Consider the following 24,651-nt stretch of genomic DNA (forward strand, 5'->3'; position numbering starts at 1 on the left):
TTCAATAACACAAGTACAATAGGAAAATGTCTACCTACTTTTGAACAATTATTATACATATAAAACTATGGATGGGGCTAATCCAGCTGTTACATAATATAATATATTAATAAATTTGTCCACATTCGACTGTTATTGCATGTTTGGAAGTATTTTATAATGTTGCAATTTTTGTTGTGTTTAGGGGTTTTTTCGCAAAATTTCTGTAGTCTGCGAATGACAGCGATCGAGTGCAACGATTGTTTATTAAAATGAAACAGTTTACGAATAAAAATACCTATCATTACTCTACCATAAAGCTATAATGAGATGGACTTGTTCAAATTATGTACCTAGCTATAATTAAAAATATTCAATGACTCATACACGTTTAAATAATATACATATAAAGATAATAACACTTGGAATAATACTAAAACTAAAACAAGTAAATTGATAGATCATTAGGGGGGTCGTAAGTGGTAGGTAACTTCACATAGAATATAGGTATAGGCGGAGAAAATGTCGCTGGGCCTCACCCGAAAAACATGTTTTACACGACACTGAGGCTGTATTTATATATTATATATATATATATATATATATTATGTATGCCCAGAAGTTTAGACTTTATAAACGAGTGTGTATTTATATCATTTTGGCAGTGTATAAACACTGAAGAGTGCTAAAAAATAACGACATGTGAAAGTTCAATGGTCGTGTAATTATCATATTTTTATTTATTTTTAATAGATAGGTAAGTATAGGTACGATAGTGACCTAGTTATCAATGGTATTATTAAAAATACGTTAAGATCTAATTGTGAATGACTTTTTCATTTTTCATATTAGTTGATGAGATTTGGTAAATGGTATAAAATGTCCTTAGAAAAAGTCTATATTTATTTATTTATTTATTTATTTTTTATTGATCTTGAAATTTACACAAATAAATTTCCGCTTCGACAACACGGGCCACTATAGAGTTACATTTTAGTAAGATACAATTATATAATAATAAATATAATAAATAATTTTACAACATTTTAGTATATATTTATTTTAAATTACCTAAAGGTTTACAATTATTTATTTTTTTATAATCATTACTCATTATTATTATATAAAAATAAATGGTAGTCAAAAATAAGTTGTTTCTTTTTAGTCTTTTAGCATAATATCATAATTGTAAACATATTCAGAAATTCAGAATTCAATGAAAAATTTCCATCACAAAACAATCATTTGCCTCGGTGATAATATGATAGAAATAGTGTATAATAAGTGTACTATACAACATTTTGTAGTTATAGGCAAGTTCCTATTGCCTATTATACGTAAATAGTTACGTACCTGCATGTAAGCAAATAGTATTATATATATTTTTTTACATCGAAGTTCAATTGTTAAATACAGTTATATATAATACGTTGAAAGGTTTCTTTAAACTTGCAATGTGTTAAACCAAAGGGTTTCTTATTGTGTCTCAGATAGTCAGATCTATTTTTTTAAACCTTTATTGCAGTAGGGAATAAGTTGTTAAAGTCTTATAGGCGTGTCGTTACAGAGTATTTTATATATATATATAACATTTTATTCGCATGAATCAATAATTATGATGTCTGTAAGAATTTCTCTGAAAAATAATTTTTTTTAAATTTAAATTGTTACATAAAGTTTGTTTATCTTATATTAATATTATATATTAGACATTTTTTTTGCATTTAGATAAAAACGAATTCATTTCTTTTTTTTTGTAGTTCGATTGATTTCCTTATTAAAACTCTGACTTGATATTTACCTACATAATATCAATGATATTAATCATTAGATTTTTTTTTATTTACTCGTTAGGTTTGGCCGTTATAATATATTATTCTTATTCTTATCATGCACGAAAAATATTTCAGTAAAATTACAATTATTTACACATGACATATTATTATGATACTGTTAGTTATCGGAGGAAACTAAATAAGAAATCACTTGATTCCCACGAAATTAATTTCATATAAATATGTCTTTTTTTTTTATTACATTTTATTCTAAAGTAATCAATACGATAATCGAATAGCAATTACAAACCGTATATTAATTATGTAAATTATTTCATTTATAGTATATAGGTTCTTACGAATATAATAAATTCTGACTAAAAACACCTTGGTGGATTTTGCAATCAAACACTAAGTTATTAAGTTTGGTTACCTACAACAATTCACTTCCTTTATTTAAAAATAGTTTTTCTGTTAAGCGAGAGTATTCCTATAACTAGTTTTATGGGCAATATCGGGTCGATTGCAGTAAAACTAGTTTAGAAAAACATTAATTTCATTAAAATACTGTACATAAATATTTTATTTTTATTTGACGATTAAGGTAAATATACTGCAGTTGAACCTAAGTTATTGTAATTGGGTTGTCTGTCGTTGTCATACATGTAAAGTACGATAGTAAGTAGGTGGCCATGTGTTTTTTCCAGCTCTTTTTATTAGTAATGATATACCTACTCCAAATACATAATATGGGGATACAAAGCTTGAACTTTTTTTGTCTCTTGATTCACATCTAACATTTTTGCACCACCCACTCTAGATATTTGTCAAAAAAATTCTAGATTTTTTTTCGTTGCTATTCAATTAGCGAATTCATATTATTTTATAAGTTGTGAGTGATTAAATAATGGTTAGATAACGTTTAAATATTATTATTTTTCTATCATAACATTTTTAAATCGTCTAACAAAAAAAAAAAAAAAAAAAAATGGTAAACTTGAAAGTCCTTATTATTCTTTGTCTCTGTTTATTTGTGGTATATTATGTTGTGTAACGTATAGGAAATATATTATCATAATTTTAAGAGCTATATCTAATCATGAATTGAGTTAATTAAAACATTTTATAAGTTTAAGGTGAATTATATGAGTATATATTATATCATTATAAAATCTACCAGTTTATATAATCTTATATGATATTATACCAATTCAAAACATATTAATCTTTTTTTTATATACAGCCAATTAGCTATGTTGTTGTGGCTCATCCAAATATTAATGAAAAAAAATTATTATATCCTTATTGTCATGTAGATTCTTTCGAAAAATTAAGTATGTTTGCAAAAAGTGTTCAATTTATACATAACATAACTAGGTTGAAATAATTATGCATAGGTACCTACCTCATAAAGATACTAGAAGTCTAAAATTGACCATAGACGACTAAAACTTTAGTGAAATCATCATGCTGTTTATCAATAGAACATAAATATGTATCACACTCAACATTAAATATTTCTAACCACATTATTGTATTCATACGATTTTAAAATTATAGTAAATTATAGTATACAAGATGAAGATTCGTATTATTTAGACTTCTATAAACGACGTGTCTAATACTCATAAAAACATATTTTAAATTCGTCTATATAGGTACCAGGTACCTGCTATGACTGAACTTTATCAGACATTCATAAATAATGTATATTAATACTGATATTGACCACAACTACATTTGTAATTGAGTCACAGCTCATCGTTTCAATAATAACATGCAGCCAGTGAACACTGCACATTTACCCATTTGTCTTTCAATGCTCTTATGGTGTGATGTCCGAAAGCAGGGGAGAGAGATAACATTTTAAATAAAATCAAGACTTTTTACTTGCTATTAAAAGATGACTGTAACAATAACAGTGCAATGGCCTGCAAGCTCTCCCCATCATCTTTGATGTCATCAATATACATATTTATACGTTCCAATAAAATATATACGTATTATTACTGATAATAGTTCATAATTGATTGTATATATATACATTATTTACTACTATTATTCTTTGTACTTAAAATTGTATATAAATGTTTGCAGTTTATATGACATAGCATATCATTAAATATTTTTTAATATGTTTACAAATATTTAAAAAATAGTTAATACTATTTTGGTTTTACATAAATCAATTCGTAGCATTAACTGATAGTTACCTATTCAAAAATTCATCACATCCATTATCTAGAAATATAATATTGTATATAGTTAAAACGATCGAAAATCTACTGAAGGATATTATTTTGTACTTCAATAAATGTATGATAGTATGCAACTTTAAGCAGCATACGCGTAGAAGGACGAACATCTAATGATTATAATTCTATTTATTGTATTTTTTTCTCTTAAATATTTTACAGGCCTTGAATTTTATTAGTCTGGTGAATCAGTTTTTTCTTGAAGGTTTCGCAATGATATGTATGTTCGAGAATAATATACGTATTTATAAACGACACGTGATATGCCATCAACTACATCATTTAAATGTGCCTGCTATTTAACGGATTAGTTGTTAACAATGAAACAGTTCCTATACATTGGGTTTCTGGCTGTTTTAATCTTTTTAGTTTCAAATTGCAGGGTGTAGAAAATAATACCAAAATCATCAAATAACCGCAGTTAGCACTCGATCACTTCTTACTCTGAACCTCAATAATACGTTTCTGTTGCTATTATATTATTTATCAAAATTATATATTTTGTAAAAAATAAAAATTATAAACATTTGGTGATCTATGTGTACCTACTTGGCAAATGATTAATCGATTATATTATTGCAGTGATTTTATATAATACCTTTATTATAGATCGTGTAGCATTATATAAACAATTAGAAAAATAATTCTTACGATCTTACAGGCATATACCATATAAGTCATCCTCCAATTCGTTGAAGAAACATCTTATAAAATTACTCTTCGATATAATATATTCATCTGCGACATATATAGGAGTGGCTGTATATTGAAAATTTCGATAATAATATCCGTAATTTATTTACTACCAGTGTCAACGTTAATCTAACCGCTAATACCTACGGTATTTTTGGCAAATCTAGAACAACGTGTTTTCCAACTCAGCTAATTTTGATATTTATTTAAAAATTATATTTGTAATTATCATTAAAAAGAAACACAAAATGTTTTGTAACCCAGAGGATGGAGGGTGAATTAGGTTTTTACAAAATTAAAAAATTGTTGAGAAATTTTGATCTATTAAACGTATCTCATGCGTAGATGCATGGTGCTTGATGTAGGACATAGTTCAAACCCACTCTATAAACATATAGATACAAAATTAACATTCAATTATTTTATATAAGTATTATAGGCGTGGATTTAAAAATTAAAACACTATTTTCTACAGGAAATTCTTGAAGATGATTTTACATTGTATTTTACACTTGTAGTTATAGGTTAGTTTTATAATCTGTTTAACCACGTCCACGTAATTAGGGGTATTAGGTGGCATAGCCTCGCGCAAACGTAAAAACGTTTAAAAATCCTCCTTATACTTTTTAAATTTTAGCCTCTCCTAGCTAAAATCCAAATCCCTGTATTAAAAAAAACTGTCATGTACTCAATGTATAAAGTAATTAATAAATAATAATTATATATTATATGTTGAATGTTGATATACCTAGTGGATGTACCATGTACGAGTTTTTTGTAAGAGAAGAATCAAAACATACATACGTTCATTATATTAATTACTTCTCAAATTAAACTGTATTTAAAAAAGGGTTCATAAATAATTAATGATTTAATCAAATAATGATTATATTTTACTGTTGTTTAGTTAATATTTAATTGCGTTACAACGTGTGTTGTGACACGGTGAGTCGTAGTATTTTCGGTAACAGAAATAATCGAAACATGAAAGGCTGCAGATGGTGTCGAAAACACCAGCTTGAACTTATAATATAAGCGTAATCTTTCAGGATGCGAATGGCCTAAAATCCTGTTTCAGTGAAAGTCATTATTAAGAAAGGGTTTTTTTTTCAATCGGGACCTGCGTTCACATTATGTATTATGTCACAGCAACGCATGCAAATTGCGCACACACAATTGAGCATATTTAACATCAATAATTATTATGTGTCGTAAATTATTGCTAATAAAATCTTTTTTAATCTATGAACTGATGCACAGATTATAAGATAAAAATTAAATCAAATTAAAACTCACATTCAGATTTAACTCAATTCAAATTATAAAAACTGCAGTGGGCGTCCTCACTTAGGATAGGCACTAGACAGGTATAATATCATATCTAAAGAAACAATAGCGTTAATTTATTCTAATAATATATGTGTGTGTGTCAATTTAGTCGTCAGTCAAAAATTAATTAATCATTAATTAAAATTTACGAAATCGGCATATTAGTCATATTATGTTGTACGAACAACAACAATTCATGCTGACAGTGAATATTTATTGACTGCGCTAATAGATCGGCGAGCGTTCAACACACCTTCATAATGTTAAGTTCTTTATGAATTTTTGTTTCACATCTCAGCTACTAGATAATAGATAAAACTGAGAAACGTTAGTGTGATGCAGTTCTGACTTCAGCCACAAATATGTTATGAGTGCCATCACCGAACTAACTTAACCACCCGGGTTTTTACAGACAAATCCTTATCACACATAAACGTGTTCCAAATCAAACACCCCCTTTAAAATAGCTATTGACAATAGTTTCTGAGCTCGAGATCTATTTAAAAAAAAATAACCAAGGAACATAATTTTTATAATAAATATGGATTGAAACGTTGATTATACATCTTTACTTAGGTATATGATACAATTTCCGACTGATATCAGAACATTTGTTGTCGTTTATTTTAAAGTGTCAGTTGATATTCTTTGTTATTATATATATAATATATATATATATATATATATATATATCATTATTTAACATGTTAACAATTCAAATATATGTTTTTTCTTCTACATAATATTTTGGAGCATGTAATGTTTACGCAATGTCACGATGTTCATTTAAATTATTTGTATAATTATAATAATATTATGTAGATAATACTATTACAGAAGTCATGTGGAATTTAGAGTTTGATAAGAGTTTAAAAAAAAAAAAAAAAACAATGAATATACGATTTATATAATATCGTTTTGTCATGCAATAATAAACTAAGTTCAAAGTAAACACGAAACAACGTAATTGTGGAAATCCGTGGTAAGTGTCGTGAGTGTGATATTCAAATGAATTCGCGAAGTATAATACAATACATTACCTAAACAGACAAAGACGACTCACTGACACGTATAATAATTGTGTAAAAATAATAAAACGGTGTATCTAATACAAAATATTTTATCCTTCCATCGACGGAGAATCGTATTGGTATAGGTACCTATATGTGTGTACATAATACAATAAGTTGACAATACATGCAGCATAGATAGATATTGAATGTTGTTTTATATTCAGGTTTTTTTTTTTTTTATCAATAAACTGAAAACTACATTGGTACTGCTGTAAAATCAACGGGATTTCCGAACGCAGACAATAAAACATAATGTATATATATACAGGGTGATTCTTTTATCAAACAACACTTATATGGTATGCGTGTGTAAATACCACCTAATATACACCTATAACACACAAACACCACCCAAAACCACCCAACTTTGGGAGGCTATATCTTGTAAACGGATTAACGAAAATTAAAAATTTAAACGTGAAAATTCATTGGAAAAATAGCCTTTTTAGTTTATGTCATTTTAAGTATAGGTTGTCATTTGAAAATCAAAAGTTGATAATGGTTTACCTGATAAATATAAGGATGAAGATATTTAAAAAATATATATAGCTCTAACGAGATGGATCTAAAATTTAAAAAAAAAAAAAAAAATTGAAAAAAGTCAATAGTTTTTGAAGTAATGAGTGTTGTTTGATAAAAGAATCACCCTGTATGTTATTGTAGATTCGACGCGAAATAATCGAGATACATGGGACACTGAGTTTGAGACGAATCCTTGGAGACCAGAGGTCGAGTTTATTCTATTTTTAAATTTTTTCTTAAGACAAAACGGTATTGGTTTTCTAGTGAGTAGTGGTACACAATATTGACACACTCCATGGCACAAGAAATCAATGTCAAACACGGATCCACATGATTAATTACATAGGTACGTATGTCTGTGGTTGTTCAACAGATTTACACGCACACAAGAATGCGTGTAAGTGTTCTTTATTTGTATCTATATATTATTATGTAGGTAGGTACCAGCCACTATTTCGCGTTTCACCGCGGCATGAGACTTATCGCAGAATGTTATTGCCTTATACGCTGAATAATATGCCTATTAAGCCGTACTTAGCACGCAATGACGTAATCGAATAAAACAAAACAAAACGTAATAGTACTATGTAGCTTTTGTATGTAGCTGACACTTACGTTTAAAGAACACGGTCGGATGACGTCTGCTGGAATCCGTGGTGCGAAGAGATTGCAACTCCACGTCGTATATTCGATATGCAAGATTGCTGTTTCGCAAAATCGAAATTCGCTTGAAATATCGTATTATACAGCGTAGGTATACATCACGGTTATACACAGTGCGTATACTGTATTATACGGACAACGGACATAAGGACATTTTCGAGTAGGTATATATTATGTTATTGCAGTTGATATAATAACTTTTATTGTTTTATTTAATACACTTAATCAATGGTGATAATAAATAATAATATAATACTTAGTTATATCGGAGAATATTACACCGAAGTAGTATAACCCATTACTATCAAATTTCGCAAATATGCATCATATATTATGTCTTTTATAGATTTAAATTGCACTGTTATTAACTAGGTATATGATAATTATTATAATTTATATACTGAAGTTGAAGTTTGATCATTGCTATTTAGTACGTTTTCAATTTACTTTAATTTGTAATAATTATAGTTTATAGTATTTAAATACTATATTATCTTATTTATATCATTGATATTCAATCTATAATAATTTATCACTACGTCATATTATATTCCAGGTCAAGTAAAAATTTAATATGTATACATACATTTTCTTGAAGCGAATACTATTCGAAATTACTTACCTGTTTTACAAACATACATATATAATATATATATATATATATAATATATTATTGAGTGTGTTTCATTTTTTTACAGTCATTCATCTTTCGATTTCTTGCATAATCATCTAATTGGGATCTTTAATTGCACCTATATCATAGCTACATTATTAGTATGGTAATAAGGAATTTTTCTTCACAAATCAATGTCCAATTTCTCCAACCAGACCACCGAGGTGTCATTGTAAGGAAGTCTTTCGGGTTATATTCTTCTTTTTTATTTTATTCCGATTTCTCTATACTCTCGATAATGTTGCTGTTATGCTGTACTGTGTTATGTATGTCATACGAATAAATAAATTAATATGGTTTGTTTCGTATTATACGATATTATGATTTATGTTAAATCGTAAATGGAGTCTCGCGGGCCGTGGCAAGATATGTTTTATTAGAATATTTTTTTAGCTATCAACAGTTATCGCGAGTAATGACTATGGATCAGTGTCGGGGAGGGGGAGGAGAATCAACTCACCTGGAACAACGGCGGCGCCCATTTGCTTGCTGCTCCTGGCCAAGGTGAGCGCGATCAGCGCGCAGTCGAACAGAGGTTTGGTCAGGTGCGAGTACAAGTGCGCCACGGACGACGTGAACGCCGTAATGTCGTCCGTTAGTCGGTGGTCTGCGTTCTCGATCCGGCCGTCCATGTTGCTCACCCTATAGTAAGTCTGGTCCTTGAAGTACATACCGTACGCGTGGTTGACCAGTCGAGTCCTGTAAACCAACAGAAGCCATTGTCAAAACTCGTATATTGAAGTGCACATATACATGAATAATAATATGCTAAAAAACTGTAAGATGATACAATACAATATACCGCCATAGATTTATATTTTAGAAAATAAGTAGCATGTGCACCCCATAGATAAAATTGTACATCCATGAATTGTAGGTTAGATTAAGGTTAGGTATATGCGTGATCGAAGAGCATACGGTAGTTATCAAAATAAGGTTGAACACAATAATAATTAAGGTTATGTGGTATCATCACCACTGAGAATATTAAATAATGATAATAATGATAATGTAGAATGTAACTTTTAAAACCACTAAATATGATGAAATATATTATTATTATAATTATTACAAAATTAATAAAATAAATAAATATATAATGTTGAAATTGGTTGAATTCGAAATTGATGGGATAACAAATTGTTAAAATGTTTTTCTTTATTCGTATTATACCTGAACACTATGCCACTATGGTAAGTGGTAACTATAGTATAAACTCTTCTTACACACTATATAGATGTACCGTGTATATTATAATGAATAGTATTATGCCCTATCCATTAATAATATACATGATAGATTTATGTGACTGAGACAGTAATAAACAAATTTTTCTAAGCTTATAATAATATGACTAATATACCTAAGTATCTTCAACTTTTAAAACTGAAACCTACACCTCTACGATCATTCCTTAGAAATTACGCTAAGTTTACAGTGGATCTAGTTATATATTTTTGGTAGTATACACCAATAAATAATGCCGATATATTTTAGTAATATACGCTGGTATACCTATAATAATAATCTCCGTCAACTGTGTATAAGTACCATTTTGACCGTAATCACTTATCTGAAACATAGCTATATATTCAGATACGACTGTACTGGTTCGGTGTTACCGGTTTTTTTAACCTTATACTTACATACTTGATAAATTCGTTTCGTCTTCAACCCGCAGCTGTTGTGTTCAAATAATAATTATATTATACAAAATACCAGTAGGTATTGAGATATCAACACACACCTTATACCATTATTTTACATATCTACACCAAACTCACTATAAGTATATCATATCGATATTATGTGCTGCTATAGTAATATTTGCAAGACGACTTTGCTCATAAAAAACAGCTGTGTCATGTATTATAACATATATAATATTAATATCATATGCGTAACACTACCCGTTCGTTTAGCGAGTATAGTGACCAGAAATCACAACGTGCGCATCTCAATTTATACGTTTTTTAATACCCACGGAAAACTAGGCACTAAATTTATAATATGTGCATCAGTATATAACAAAATAATATTATTATGTACAAAATCTGTAATTCATCGTCGTCATCGTATTAATAAATAATAATGATAATAGTATCAATAGATGACGATCAACATCGTGTACGATCTTTGTGATGTAAAGTACATAATGTTTTTATTATGTAAATGGCCTCACTACATACGTCATTCACTACACCACTACGTCGTATATAATAACGATATTTAAATTTTTATTTTATTCTGATGGTGTACGCACAGAACGTATACGAAACACATTTTTTTTTTAAATCTTACTCATTTTATCAGCTAAATGTAGGTACCAAAACGTGAATAGGTATAGCTGTTTATTTGTTTTTCGCTAAATAACAATTCGACAGTAATACTACATTAGGCAGCAATAATAAGCTGGCTGCAATATGACAAATTATGATGAAAAAAAAAACATAATTTAGTTTTAATAAACATTAACTGCTCATAATACTATGCTCGTAAATTTGTATTGTTTTGATTTCATAATAGATCAAAATGAATAATTGCAAAATAACGCAATATTGATTATTAATCAAGTTGACATAATGAGGTTATTTTTTGGTAGAAATATTTATGAATAATAAAAAAAAATAACATTATTAATAATTTATACGAATACGTGTACCATGAATGCACACAATATTAATTATTATAATAACAAGTCTGAAGAAAAAACACTGATAGAAAAATGAGCATTCCACATAATTCATCGATTTGGTAACCTTTTAGAGTACCTATTATCGTTGTTTGACAGCGTTCATAAAAGCTCACGACGAATACAACTAACAAGTAACCCCGTCAAAGAATATATTACATTATATAAATATACGTTTTAATCCAGTATAAATGATTCGTACAATTTTCGACAACAAACACTCGCACGTTTTCTCTAATATTTCTTGCTTACAAATAATTGTTTGTGAAAATCAATTTAATCGAAGGTATTACACGTAGGTGTTTTCTATGTTTTGAAAATGTATGAATAGTTATTTATTTATTTTACTCGTCACACGAACTATAATAATCATCATAAATGATTTCACACTTAAAGGATATTATATTATGTTAAACGTATTGGGTTTGTACTTACTGGTGAAAAAAGCATTTGGTTTCTTATAAAACATAAAATTATTAAATATTAATAAAATATTAAAAGTACAGATAGAAAGACAAATTACGTGAATAGTATTTAAAAGGAATAATAAATCATTATAATCGAAAAACTACATTTAAGCGCAACTCTGGTTTACTACAAATAAAGTAATGTAGGTACGATATTAGGATATTTTATGAAATCAAAGTACTCGTAAAAAAAAAAAAAATATGAATTACATTTTAACACATTCTATTAAATACATTATAATATTTGGTAAAAATATTACTTAATAGTTAGTATTATATAGATAAAAGCTTTATAAACACTCATAAAAACATTAAAAATTATACGATTTCTATTAAAACCAACATAAAAATAATAAATTTTTGTTATAAAATATAATAATATTGTGTTATAAACAAATAATGTAATAAACTAAATAAACGCTCATTCAAATATTTTTTGAACAGATTTCCTTTTAATTGTTATTAAATAATGTTAGAACCAGATATTAGGTAATTACGTACTATAATTTTGTTAATAAATAAAAAAAAATAAAAAAAGTTTGTCATCTGTAGGATAGTAGGATATAGGTAATATTATAATCACCAATAGTTCATAATTATTAATCGAGGTACTCTGATTCAAATTTTAAAATTTAAACACTTAAAACATACAAATGAATAATGATATCCATATTTTATTTTCGAAATTTGAGAATTTTATTATAATTTTTAACTTAAAACATTTTCAATATTACATTGTGCATAGTTAAGTAGTAGGTACATATTTTTCTGTTTATAGAAGATATTTTTGAAATGTACATCATCTCTGCATGATAACGTAATACAATACAAAAAAAAACTAATGTCGGAGTTATAAGCTTTTAGAAATATAGCTCAAAAATATTTCATTTGACTGGGGTTTTTAGCGTGCATCATTAATGCGGCGATTTTCGGTAGTATTTTCAATCAATATACGCTCAAGGGACAGTGCAAAACTAACTTTTGGAGCATAATTCCTTCTGGCTATATTTACTTAGGTATTTGAAAAAGTGATTATACGTACGCAACAAACAAACCCTGCAGTATAATATATTTTTCGTTCCCATCAGAGTTAAACAAACTAATAGGGAACAATCGATACGTGGATGAATATTGAACGTATGTGTTGGCACCCTATCCCATCTCCGACAGCCATCTACTCGTCCAGTACACTTTCCAGCCATTTCATATGTATGTTTCCCGGTCCAATTTTTTAGCCACATAGCCGTCAAATGACCGCCAATCTACCTAAACGTGGGGAGATGTGGGCTCGTTCTGTTTATGTTTTTGTATGTATATCTTGTTTTGAGAGATATATTAATATTTTTCAGTACAAATTATATAATCAAAAACGAGGATATCTCGTTGGAACAAGTTAATGCGATTCGAATAATACATCAAGTTATGTTCGCGGGTATCGATACATATACAAGAAAACGAATATCTACCTCTGATATAATCAAAAAATAAAAATTGTACTTTTCATCATTTCATCCATTACCCGATCGAAACGCTCTCGTTCACTCTCGTATGATGATAAATCGGTCTTTCCTTATACAAAATAATGTAAAAGTCTATACATAGTATACGTGTGATGTGTATCATATGTATAGTAATATATTATACAGTGAAACATCCATATTAGGAAGTCTTATTATGAGCAAAAATCGATATTGTAAAGAAATTCTATGAATATAATTAAATAAATTTGATTCTATTTGATTTGGTTCACAAAAATATTTTGTCAAGCAGAAAATTGTATTAAATGTAAGTTTTACTGCATGACGTAAAATTGTATACAAAATAGTTTTTAATATATTGCGTATGATAAATATAAGTGATAATATGTACTTATACATTGAAATATTATTATAAGCGCCACAAAAAAAAATATATATATATATGGAATTTGGAGTTAAAGAATAATTTGGTTGCTATAACCAATTTTGTAATACGAGCGAGCTGATATCTACTGTTGCAGGTGATAGTGAAAATTATAAAACGAGTGAATAAATATTACATGTTTTAAGAGAGAGAATAAAATCAGGTCCGGCGATGGAGGATGTATAATAATAATGTGCCTTGAACCAAAAAAGCTTGATAACCACTGCGTTAGACAGATGTTTCGCCTTACTTCATGTTTATAAAACATTTGTAAATTTAATTTAATTTGTAAATTATAATTTTAATGTTTTTTAGACGCATTACTTGTCGAGCAGGACCACTGGCTGTAGATTATTTTTTTATGTGAACATAATATTGTGGTCGCAAATGTAGGTATAATGGATGATTATTATAAAAACAAAATACAATTGCTTGCAAAATAATTACAATAATTATAATTTGAAAAGACAACAATACCGTAGCGACTTATGAAGACATCATACATTCATAATACCTATGTAAGCTTAGCCTCATCCTCATCATTACACAATACATACGCAATTACAAACATAATTTCACAATAAAACATACAATAGTATCCATTGATAATGTCCGTAGATTAACGATCTATCTTTAGAACAGTTGCGCTTATTATGTAAGCGTATCATCATTTTTCGAAACCATTCCATAAAGAACTGCCTATTGAAGTGATTTTGACATATTTTAAGGAATAATAATTTTCTACACTGCGAGTATATAATATTATATAAACTTGTTTTCTGTTCTGTTATAAAATACATGGTATCTAAAACACTTTAGGTTATTTATATTAATATATTTCTTTACGACGAGCACAATATTATTATTCAATATTCTAATACAGTTAATGGTATTTTAGGTAAATTGCTGCAATACTTTGATTAACTTTACAAATACCAACGCGTGAAGTGAATAAAGAATTTAAAATGAATATATTTTATTTCCGTTCACTTTTTTGTAATCGGATTGACGAGTATTTTCTCGTTAAATGTTCGCTTATTATTATTTAATGTATTCAGTTATCGAAAACTACTACGGCTGAGTATTTGATTGTAATTGTTGAATAAATTATTTATACAACATAATAATTGGTACGAATCATCATCCTTAATTTGCGTGTTAAACAATTCAAAGTACAAACTATAATAAACATTGGATAGTTAGGCATTGTACTTGTTACCAAGCATACTTAACACATTATACGATACATATTGCCCATATTGGTATAAAGTAAAACCTAATGTAATTTACCTAATTGATTTGAGAGTAAAAAATGAAAATATATAAATGTATGCACAGAATAAAACGAAAATGTGAAAGCTTAAAGTTGAATTTTGGTTTATTATTCGATTTAAAGAGTAACGTAAAGTAAAAAACAGCAAACTCTAAATACACAATTCTATCTGCTGCCCTAGTTAAAATTTATATCATGTTTTATTAAAGAAATATTTTGTGTTTGTGTCGAAAACTCACTGTAATGATAATAATAACAATAACAGCATGATGAATAATGTTAATTATTTTTATCACAATACAAATTGAGTTGATTTCAACGCGCAGTCATTATATAGTCGTTATAATAACATATTAATTTATATATATATATATATATATATATATATATACATGAATATATTATATACCAACGCATTTATTTGGAAAGAAAACAACGACGACAATATCATTGTTACACATTTTATTTACACGTTTATAATACCGCCGTACGCGATGAATTCAAGTAATTATTATAAACGTGCCATCACGTAGTTATCGCAAAAAAATAATATTATATTATATTCGCAATGCGTGTATCATGACTACGGATATTGTCACGAATCGCGATGCGGAAGTTGATATTATATTATTATTGTTATTGATTGGTATACAGCCGCGATGATGAACACTGGACAATAAAGATAATACAGATATAACGTGTCGAATATTATTTTGTGTAATTAAACTGTTCCAATAGTTTTATATTGACGACGAAGCAATATAAGTACGAAAAATATCTCTGAAGATGTCCTGCTATATCATAGTTTCCTTGATTAACGTCCTCGATATGTTAATATGAGTAAAATAAACAGAAAATCTCAGTGAACGGTTATATAGAGTAAAAGGATGGTTATGTAATAATGAGACTTCAGAGTCTGAAGTGACAAATAATTGAAAACAATCATCATCTTAAATTTTAAAGTTACCTACAAGAACTAACATCGATAAAAATAATTTATAATATATTAATACAAGTAGTAGGTACCTATTAGTGTATTGATTTACCTTGATCTTTGCACACAATAATTAGTCAAAATAATGCAATGATTTTCAACTTCAGTGTCTTTTCTGGCATGAAAATGAATCAAATTGTTGTGTTCGAGAAACTAAAATTTAAACGTTTTCAAAAGCGCTGGAGAAGAAAAAATTTAGGAAAATCGTGAATTTTGAAGCAAAATCGGGTTTCGACAAAATAGATTTGAATTTCCTACACACAATACAATTTTCAAAATATTTTGACTCGTGTTGAACTATTTAAAGGTATATTAAAAGTCCAATTGTTTAATTGTTATTGGCTTTTTTTAAATAAATGATGACAAAAAAAAGTTTGCTAGGTCAAAAAATTTGAAGTTGTAATACGAGTCAAGGTTCCTGGTAAATCATTGTTAATTAGTAGAAATTAAAAAAAAAAAAGCGGGTAAGTGGGTCTCGCTCTGCTGTACATTAGGTGGTGGGGCGGACCTCTGACTAGGGTAGGTTAAATTTGAATGCAATGATAGAATGCAATCATTGAATACGAAAAACGATTCTGAACGGAAATGATTTGTCAGTCTAGGATATATTATATTTAAATATTGTCATACATTCTATTTTGAAACAAATATTTTATTTTTCAATTAGGACGCATTTTGCATAAGGCATGGTTAATCAATTTTTCCAAAAACATTGCATGTAGTTATCATAATTCATAATCATAATACTTTATATTATCATAGATATACATACCTATACCTGGTTTGAGGATAAATCGTTATCATTACGCGATTTCATAAAAATTTAAAACTCAAACGCTCAAAACATTTTTCCTATAATGATGCTTCAAATTTTCTCTATAGCTATTTGAAGCAAACTTATGGAAAACTTGGTGTTGAATTTTTTACCTTAGATATAAATACAAACAATTTTATGAATTTTAAACTACAAAATAATTTTAATAATTTGCAAATATTTATGGTTTTGATGAATTTTGGTCAATATTTTAACTTTAAGTGCTAATAACAAAAAATTGTGCCTGTTTATTCTTATAATTTTTTAATCACTATAAGAATAACTTATGATAAACTTTGTATTACATTTTCAAGTATTTTTATAGGGCTAAAAAAATTTTATCGACACTTCAAAAAAATTTTTTCAGAAAAGTTGAAAATTTCAGTTGTCTATAAATATCTCAAAAAAGTCAAAATATTTTGAAAAATAAATCATGTAAAGAAAATGACAATCTAAATAACTGGTAAAATTTTCAAGTATCTACAACTTATACTTTTTGAATAATAACAAATATTTAAAATCGTTTGAGGATAAATATCGTTATCGCTACTATTTCGTTAAAATTTAAAACTCAAACCCACTTAAAATTTTTCCTATAATGATGCTTCGAGTATTCTCTATAGCTACTTGAAGGAAAACTTAGTTTTTTTAATGTTTAATCCTTAGTTATAAACACAAAACATTTTGTTATTTTTCAACTTCAAAGTTACTTCCAAATTTTCACGTTTTCGACAGATTTTTAATTTTTTTTAGCTACGATAAGAACAACTCATAAGGAACCTTGTATTACATTTTCAAGTTTTTTTGGTCATCCAACATTTTTTTACCGACACTTCAAAAAAAAATTCTCATAAAAATCGAAAATTTCAGTGGTCTATAAATATCTCAAAAAAGTCAAAATATTTTGAAAAATAAATCATGTAAAGAAAATGACAATCTAAATAACTGGTAAAATTTTCAAGTATCTACAACTTATACTTTTTGAATAATAACAAATATTTAAAATCGTTTGAGGATAAATCGTTATCGTTACGCTATTTCGTAAAAATTTAAAATTCAAACGCACTTACAATTATTCCTATAGTGATGTTTCGAGTTTTCTCTATGGCTACTTGAAGGAAAACTAATAGAAAACTTAGTGTTGTATTTTTAATCCTTAGTTATAAACACAACAAATTTTATGATTTTTCAACTTCAAAATTACTTGCAAAGTTTCGCGTTTTCGACAGATTTCGTAAAAATTTGAACTATAAACGCTTATTAAAAAAAATTATGACTTACAAATTTTAATTTTTTTTAGCTACAATAAGAACAACTCATAAGGAACCTTGTATTCAATTTTCAAGTTTTTTTGGTCGTCCAACATTTCTTTACCGGCACTTCAAAAAAAAATTCTCAAAAAAATTGAAAATTTCAGTGGTCTATAAATAACTCAAAAAAGTCAAAAATTTGTGAAAATTAAACTATATATAGATATCACTAACATAAACATTTGGTGAAAATTTCAAGTATTTACAGTGATTAGTTTTTGAATTATAACCATATAAAAAAATCGATTTGGTCGAAAACTGGTTTTGCGTAAAAATTCCCGTTTTTCTGTCATTTTTTTTTTGCTTTTCTCGATTTTTTTGAAAACTGTTGGAAAATGTTTAATTTTGAACTTTATAGTGCACCAAGGACATTCACTTTTATATCAGAAACCACCCCCAAAGTTTGAAATTGAAGCATTATTTCGACTAGTTATGCTGTATACAGAGTAGACACAAAAAAAAACACACATCATTGTAAAATCAATGCATTTTACTTCGTTCAGAATCTAAAAAGTTGAGCGTAAATCCACAATAATTTTTATGAGAATCTGGATTTTGAATTTGTAAATTGTTTTAACTTAGAAATTTATCCATAAATCTATCTTAGATTTAAAAATTTAACATAAAAATTCTTCATTATTTTGTAGATCTTTGGCGAAAAAATTACTACTGGAAAGTCAAATTAAATTTTTATTATTTTATATTGTTATATTGTATAACAATAGCGGATAATGAGATGACTAATTTCGATATTTAAAGAAATTTAGTAAGTACGGTGCCCTTCTCTTTTGTTATTTTTTTTTGCTGTTAGTTAATCTGTTATGGATTTTTTTTTTGCTTTATATTTTCATATTTGTGTGTATAATTTTATGAAATTTACTTCCGTAAAATATGGTATTTAGTTGAAAAATGAACAGATTTTAATAAAGTTAATAATTACTTATTACTTTTTTTTCTTTTTTTCTTGTAACTATAACAAGTTGAAAAGTAATTTTGAACAAGAATTGTTGACTTATATTTTTTATAGTAACTTAACTTCTTCTAAGCAGCCTCACACCTTTTATAAACAATAACCAGATTTTTATTGTTAATTTTTTTTACAACGTGGCACGTTTAAGCATAATAATATAAAATGTATAGTACCTACTATACTATATCATAATATTATGATCGAGGTCGAATATTTACCTCCGCCGTTTCTGACCATATAGATATGATATAATACTATATTATTTTAAGTTTCTAAATGTGCTGTTGTGTCCGGTATACCTACTACGAAATAGACTGTGTTATTATTGCTACTTAACTATAGACTTTTGGTCGTGTACCAACTGTTGTTACAATATTTGCACATTATTTTTTAAGCGGGCGGGTGTATCGGTTGTGAATATGAGCACAATTAAACTAAACTACTAAGTAATTGTAGGCACAATATTTTTTGGCATATGGAGTGAGACAAGTTATTTTGATGAAATCTGTTGGATATATTTTTAATAGCGAATATTTGTTCGTCATAAGTAGTTATATGATTAGCTATTGGAGGTTTATCCCTCACTCATTTTTATAAGTCTGACGTGCAGAGGAGGTATTGGTATTAATAGTAACCAAAGATTGTAAAAGGATAATAAGATTAATAATAAAACTCTAGGTCTGACCACTACATTCACATAACTATTTATTTATATATTTACTTCAAATATATGTGTTAATTTAATTAGGACCTAAACTACCATATAATGAATACAAATTCTACAATGATTACTTAAGTATAACTATATGTTTTGTCTACACAAGCGACAACACGTCTGTGGATGCAGTAATTTGTTAAACGGTATGTAAATCATAAATAGTAAATACTATGTATAAAAGTACACCTATTTAAGAGTAGATGGTATACTGTAGTAGTAGCGGTAACAATGTTTAATATTTGTATTCATAGGTATGTACTAATTAACAATACACATTACACACGTCTACATGAGTATACGCAAACAAGTAGGTATATTGTATTATTGTCGACGTAATGCGCAAGCAGTTCCGAAAGCGTCTTCGATATCACGAAAAAAAAAAAGTATATTGTATTATAATAATATAAAATTACAGATGTCAATAAAAACAAGTTGCGGGGAACTGCAGGGTTTAGTTAGTATTTATTATTTTGTAATATATACAATCCACTTTAATGTCTAAGCTTATTAACAGATATATGGGGAGCTGAACAAATCCCCTACATTTGATATAAAAAATATGTTTTAGACATGTTTTCTCGTTTATATTAAGCTACTTAGTACCTAGTTGCCGAACTACAATTCCTACCATTCTTACTACCTTCAATGGAAGGCCTCTTCGCTGACCCACACAAATATAACTATCAACTCAACCACACCTATCGCACAACTCTTGAACTTTTGCAAATCATTATTTAATAGACTGCATATAAATTATAGTTAAAATATATATCTAGTTTGTTTACAAAAATGTGCATATACTTAAATATCTATTTAGCAATAATATTTAATATAAATTTAAGGCTTATAATATTCTTATTAAAACTTCGAGTATTCAATTTTTATCCATAGTACTTTTACCAAGTACATATTTTTTGAATAGCCTCTCCTTTTTTAATTGCGTTCTTTGATCAACCCCTGGCCATAAAATGATAAATTTACAAACATGACTATGCACATGCCACACACACGCTATACTTACATAAACCGAGTTCACATTATTTCATTTTAATACCTATGACCTATTGAATGATGCCTTATGAATTATTTGCCACTGTATTATATCGAAAGAAACCGTTTGCGTATGATATAATACGTGCAGGAATATAGGAACGTAGATTACCACCATAATTAAGAGTATTTTTTTAAGTGTTAAAGACCGTGGAAGTATATTGTTTACAAAAACAGCAATAAAAGTAAATAATTGACCAACGCCCAGTGGCCATGCACATTCGCATCGTAGTTAAATTTTGCGTATAAACTACTTTTAACCCGTATATATAATATGATATATACGAATAGACGACGTCCCATACTCCCGTCAGAATCGACCAATTTGAAGCCGGGGTGATGATAATTTTATATTATAAAGTCTTTCGCAATCGCGTTTTTAAATAGAAACCTGACCTCTGTACAGTATATAATTTTACACGTATATATGTTGTATTAAATACAACAATATATAACACGGGATTTGTGTGACACAATCGCGGTGGAGGTGGAATACAGAAGTCTTATTTTTCTATCAAAGATTTGGACGAGAGATGAGCGTCGACAAATCACAATACACGGAGGATCATCATGTTATATTATAATGGATCACATTGACGTTATTATGTATATGTAGGACGTAGGTATAAATTAAACAATATAGTAAACAATGACCGCACGGCAAAAAGCAATATTATTCTGTTTCACTGCCATCCCGACTCGGTCGACCGTGTCAGTCGGTATTATTATGATGACGTAGCCACGTAGGTACATAAAACTATAATAATATAATATATATACCTATTATAACATCTACCTATATTATATGCGATATTATCGCATGAGAGTTACGAAAAATCTACACGCACACGAATACAGCATAATATAATAAAATAATATTATTTTGTGTAGTCCGAGCAAAGTCTTTGGTGGCTGGCGATTGTGTAGCAGAGTATATTTAATAATATGTTATTACGGTCACGGCTTTAGTTGCAGCGAGACGGAAAATATAATATCGATCGAAATGTACGCGGAGTAAATATCGATTTCCGTACCAATCCACTTCCGTCTACGGTAGTACGGTCTACCGTGCACCTACAATAGTATATTATAATATAGCAATCGTTATTTTATAACGATAATTATAATAATAATACTTTACGATGGATTCGCGCAAAATGCAGCATGCATGAAAATAATTATGATTGTTATGCTACGAAGTACATTTTATTGTAATATGACATAAAGATGAATCAATAGATAGGAATCGAAATAAAAATCATAAAAATGAGAACTGAGTGATTAAAAAAATAGTGACCTCGAAACTAAATATTAAATAAAATTATAAAAATTATCGACTATTGACTATTGACAATTAATATTTTATTTTCTAGCACTATTTTGCTAACCTATAGCTTTTCATATGATTCTTATTTAAAAACAATTTACTTTATAATATGATATAATTATATTAAACTTGTATTACTAAATGATTTAGTCGATTATTATTTACAGCTCTTTATAAAAATCCCTTATTACATTCATGAATAGTTCAACATACGCATAAATTTTCTTTTTATAATTAGTAAAAAATATTTTAATTAATATTCATGTATAACTCTAAAAGTGATTAAAAATGAGATTTTTCCAGTTCAAAGTAGTGAAATATAAACGAATGCATTCAAGTGTCTTTGCAACAAAAACTCGCACACATTTTCCTAATGCTATACACGTATACCCTGCACTTCTTATGATATAACCTATGCAGATGTTAAAAAAGTTATAAAAAACCTTTCTCTAGACATTTGGCTAAAGTAGTGGCAAAAACTATCAACTAAATCAAGTGAAACTAAAAGATCTGAAGAAGCTATCCTGAAGATATAATATATATTATTCTAAAGATTTTGTACCAAGGCAACAGTCTATTTTAAACCGACTTAGAATAGGACACACTTCTGCGACCCACGGTCACCTGATATGTGAAGGAAGAATCCTCCTTCATGTAACACCTGCAGCGTACAACTTTACTATATCAATCAAACATCTACTAACTGAAGTGCGTAATCTCCTATTATAAAGGGAATAGAATACTATCTTTTGCCCAAATCCACGACATTCTTATGGTTATTTGACTCATTTTCTTCAATCACGTTATTCAAAAACTTAATGATATACCATAAAATCTTTATTGCATAATACAATTTTTAATAAAATCGTTTAATTTTATGATTGTATACATAATATTTAGTTTAATCTTAAAGTGTATTAAATAATATTGCTACTCGTATGACCTATAGTTAGTACATGATTATATATTATGTATCTATATATTATGAAGGTTAGAATGTGAATCATGCGAGTTAAAATTTCCGATGTAGTTTTGATGACGTAGGCACCTACTACCTATACGTTACAGCTGTACGCGTACATGTGCAAATGTGCAATATAGTTTATAATATTATGATAGGTACTGTATAATATATAGTATTATAATAGTATGTTAATAGCCCAAGTTGTCGATGTATTTATTAAGATGGATAATAACAAAAAAAATATTAAGTATAATAAATGAAATATAACATGTTTCGTGTTATCATAATAGGTATTGTAATAATTATCATGAACAGGGCGTAACAACGGCTGCAATATTATTACTTAATATTACTCTGCTGTCTATCGCACACACATATATAATATATATATATATATATATTAAACTACGTACGAATGAGTATTAATGTATAGTGTATATGATATTATGTATTTAATATAGGAAGAACCGAGTGATGTATTAACTATAATAAGAGTATCAAGCGTGCAGCATGAATACATTAATCCAACGTATGTTAGACGATAATTTGTTTGACGGGAAAAGAGTACTTATGTGTATCTACGTAGGTACATATTAATTTAATATATGCACACAAATTATTATAACTACTTTTATAGTACCTATACGTGCATTTTGATTTTATATCTGCTGTGCTACACGCGCGAGCTCCATGAATTCATGACGTAAGTATTTATAATATAATGCATATATAGGTAGTACAGTGAAACATATTACGAAGTCTCATGGGGCATAAAAAAAAATTCACAGTATAGAGAATTATGTTAAGAGGACGCAACCAATGCATTTGATGTTTCCGTTTAACACACACGTATGACATACCAAATTTTCATTCACAAGTTTCAATTTTATGCTGTTCGTTTTGATATTAGAGTGAATAAATTAGCATATTATTAAACTTTTGGTTAAGAACATTATCTATTCTTAAGCATCAGATTTTATTCAATATTTTAATCGAGCATTTTTAATTTATAATACTTCACATACCAATTTTGCTTGGAAATGAAAATATTGAAAAATCGGCTGTGATTCAGCATAAATTATAATGTTCGTACCTAAAACTTTGATGATAGGGTAATTCACTAAAACATCAAAACTAACAGCAGACTATTAAAACTAGTGAACGAACATTTGGTATGTTATACTACGTTTGTAAGCCATGCTAATATG

The 24,651-nt window shown here is 27.9% G+C and overlaps 1 protein-coding gene across 1 annotated transcript in view; it reads right to left on the reverse strand.

Moving 5' to 3' along the window:
* Nucleotides 1-24,651, reverse strand: part of Abcd1 (ATP binding cassette subfamily D) — a 57,023-nt gene that overhangs the window by 16,287 nt on the left and 16,085 nt on the right. The window contains exon 2 of the mRNA XM_015518592.2: nt 9,423-9,661. Within this exon, the coding sequence (XP_015374078.1) occupies nt 9,423-9,661 (239 nt within the window). The remainder of the gene's footprint in view (nt 1-9,422; nt 9,662-24,651) is intronic.

This window comes from Diuraphis noxia, unplaced genomic scaffold (genome assembly GCF_037042655.1).
Source record: "Diuraphis noxia isolate RWA-SAM2 unplaced genomic scaffold, SU_Dnox_SAM2 contig0004, whole genome shotgun sequence".
NCBI lineage: Eukaryota > Metazoa > Arthropoda > Insecta > Hemiptera > Aphididae > Diuraphis > Diuraphis noxia.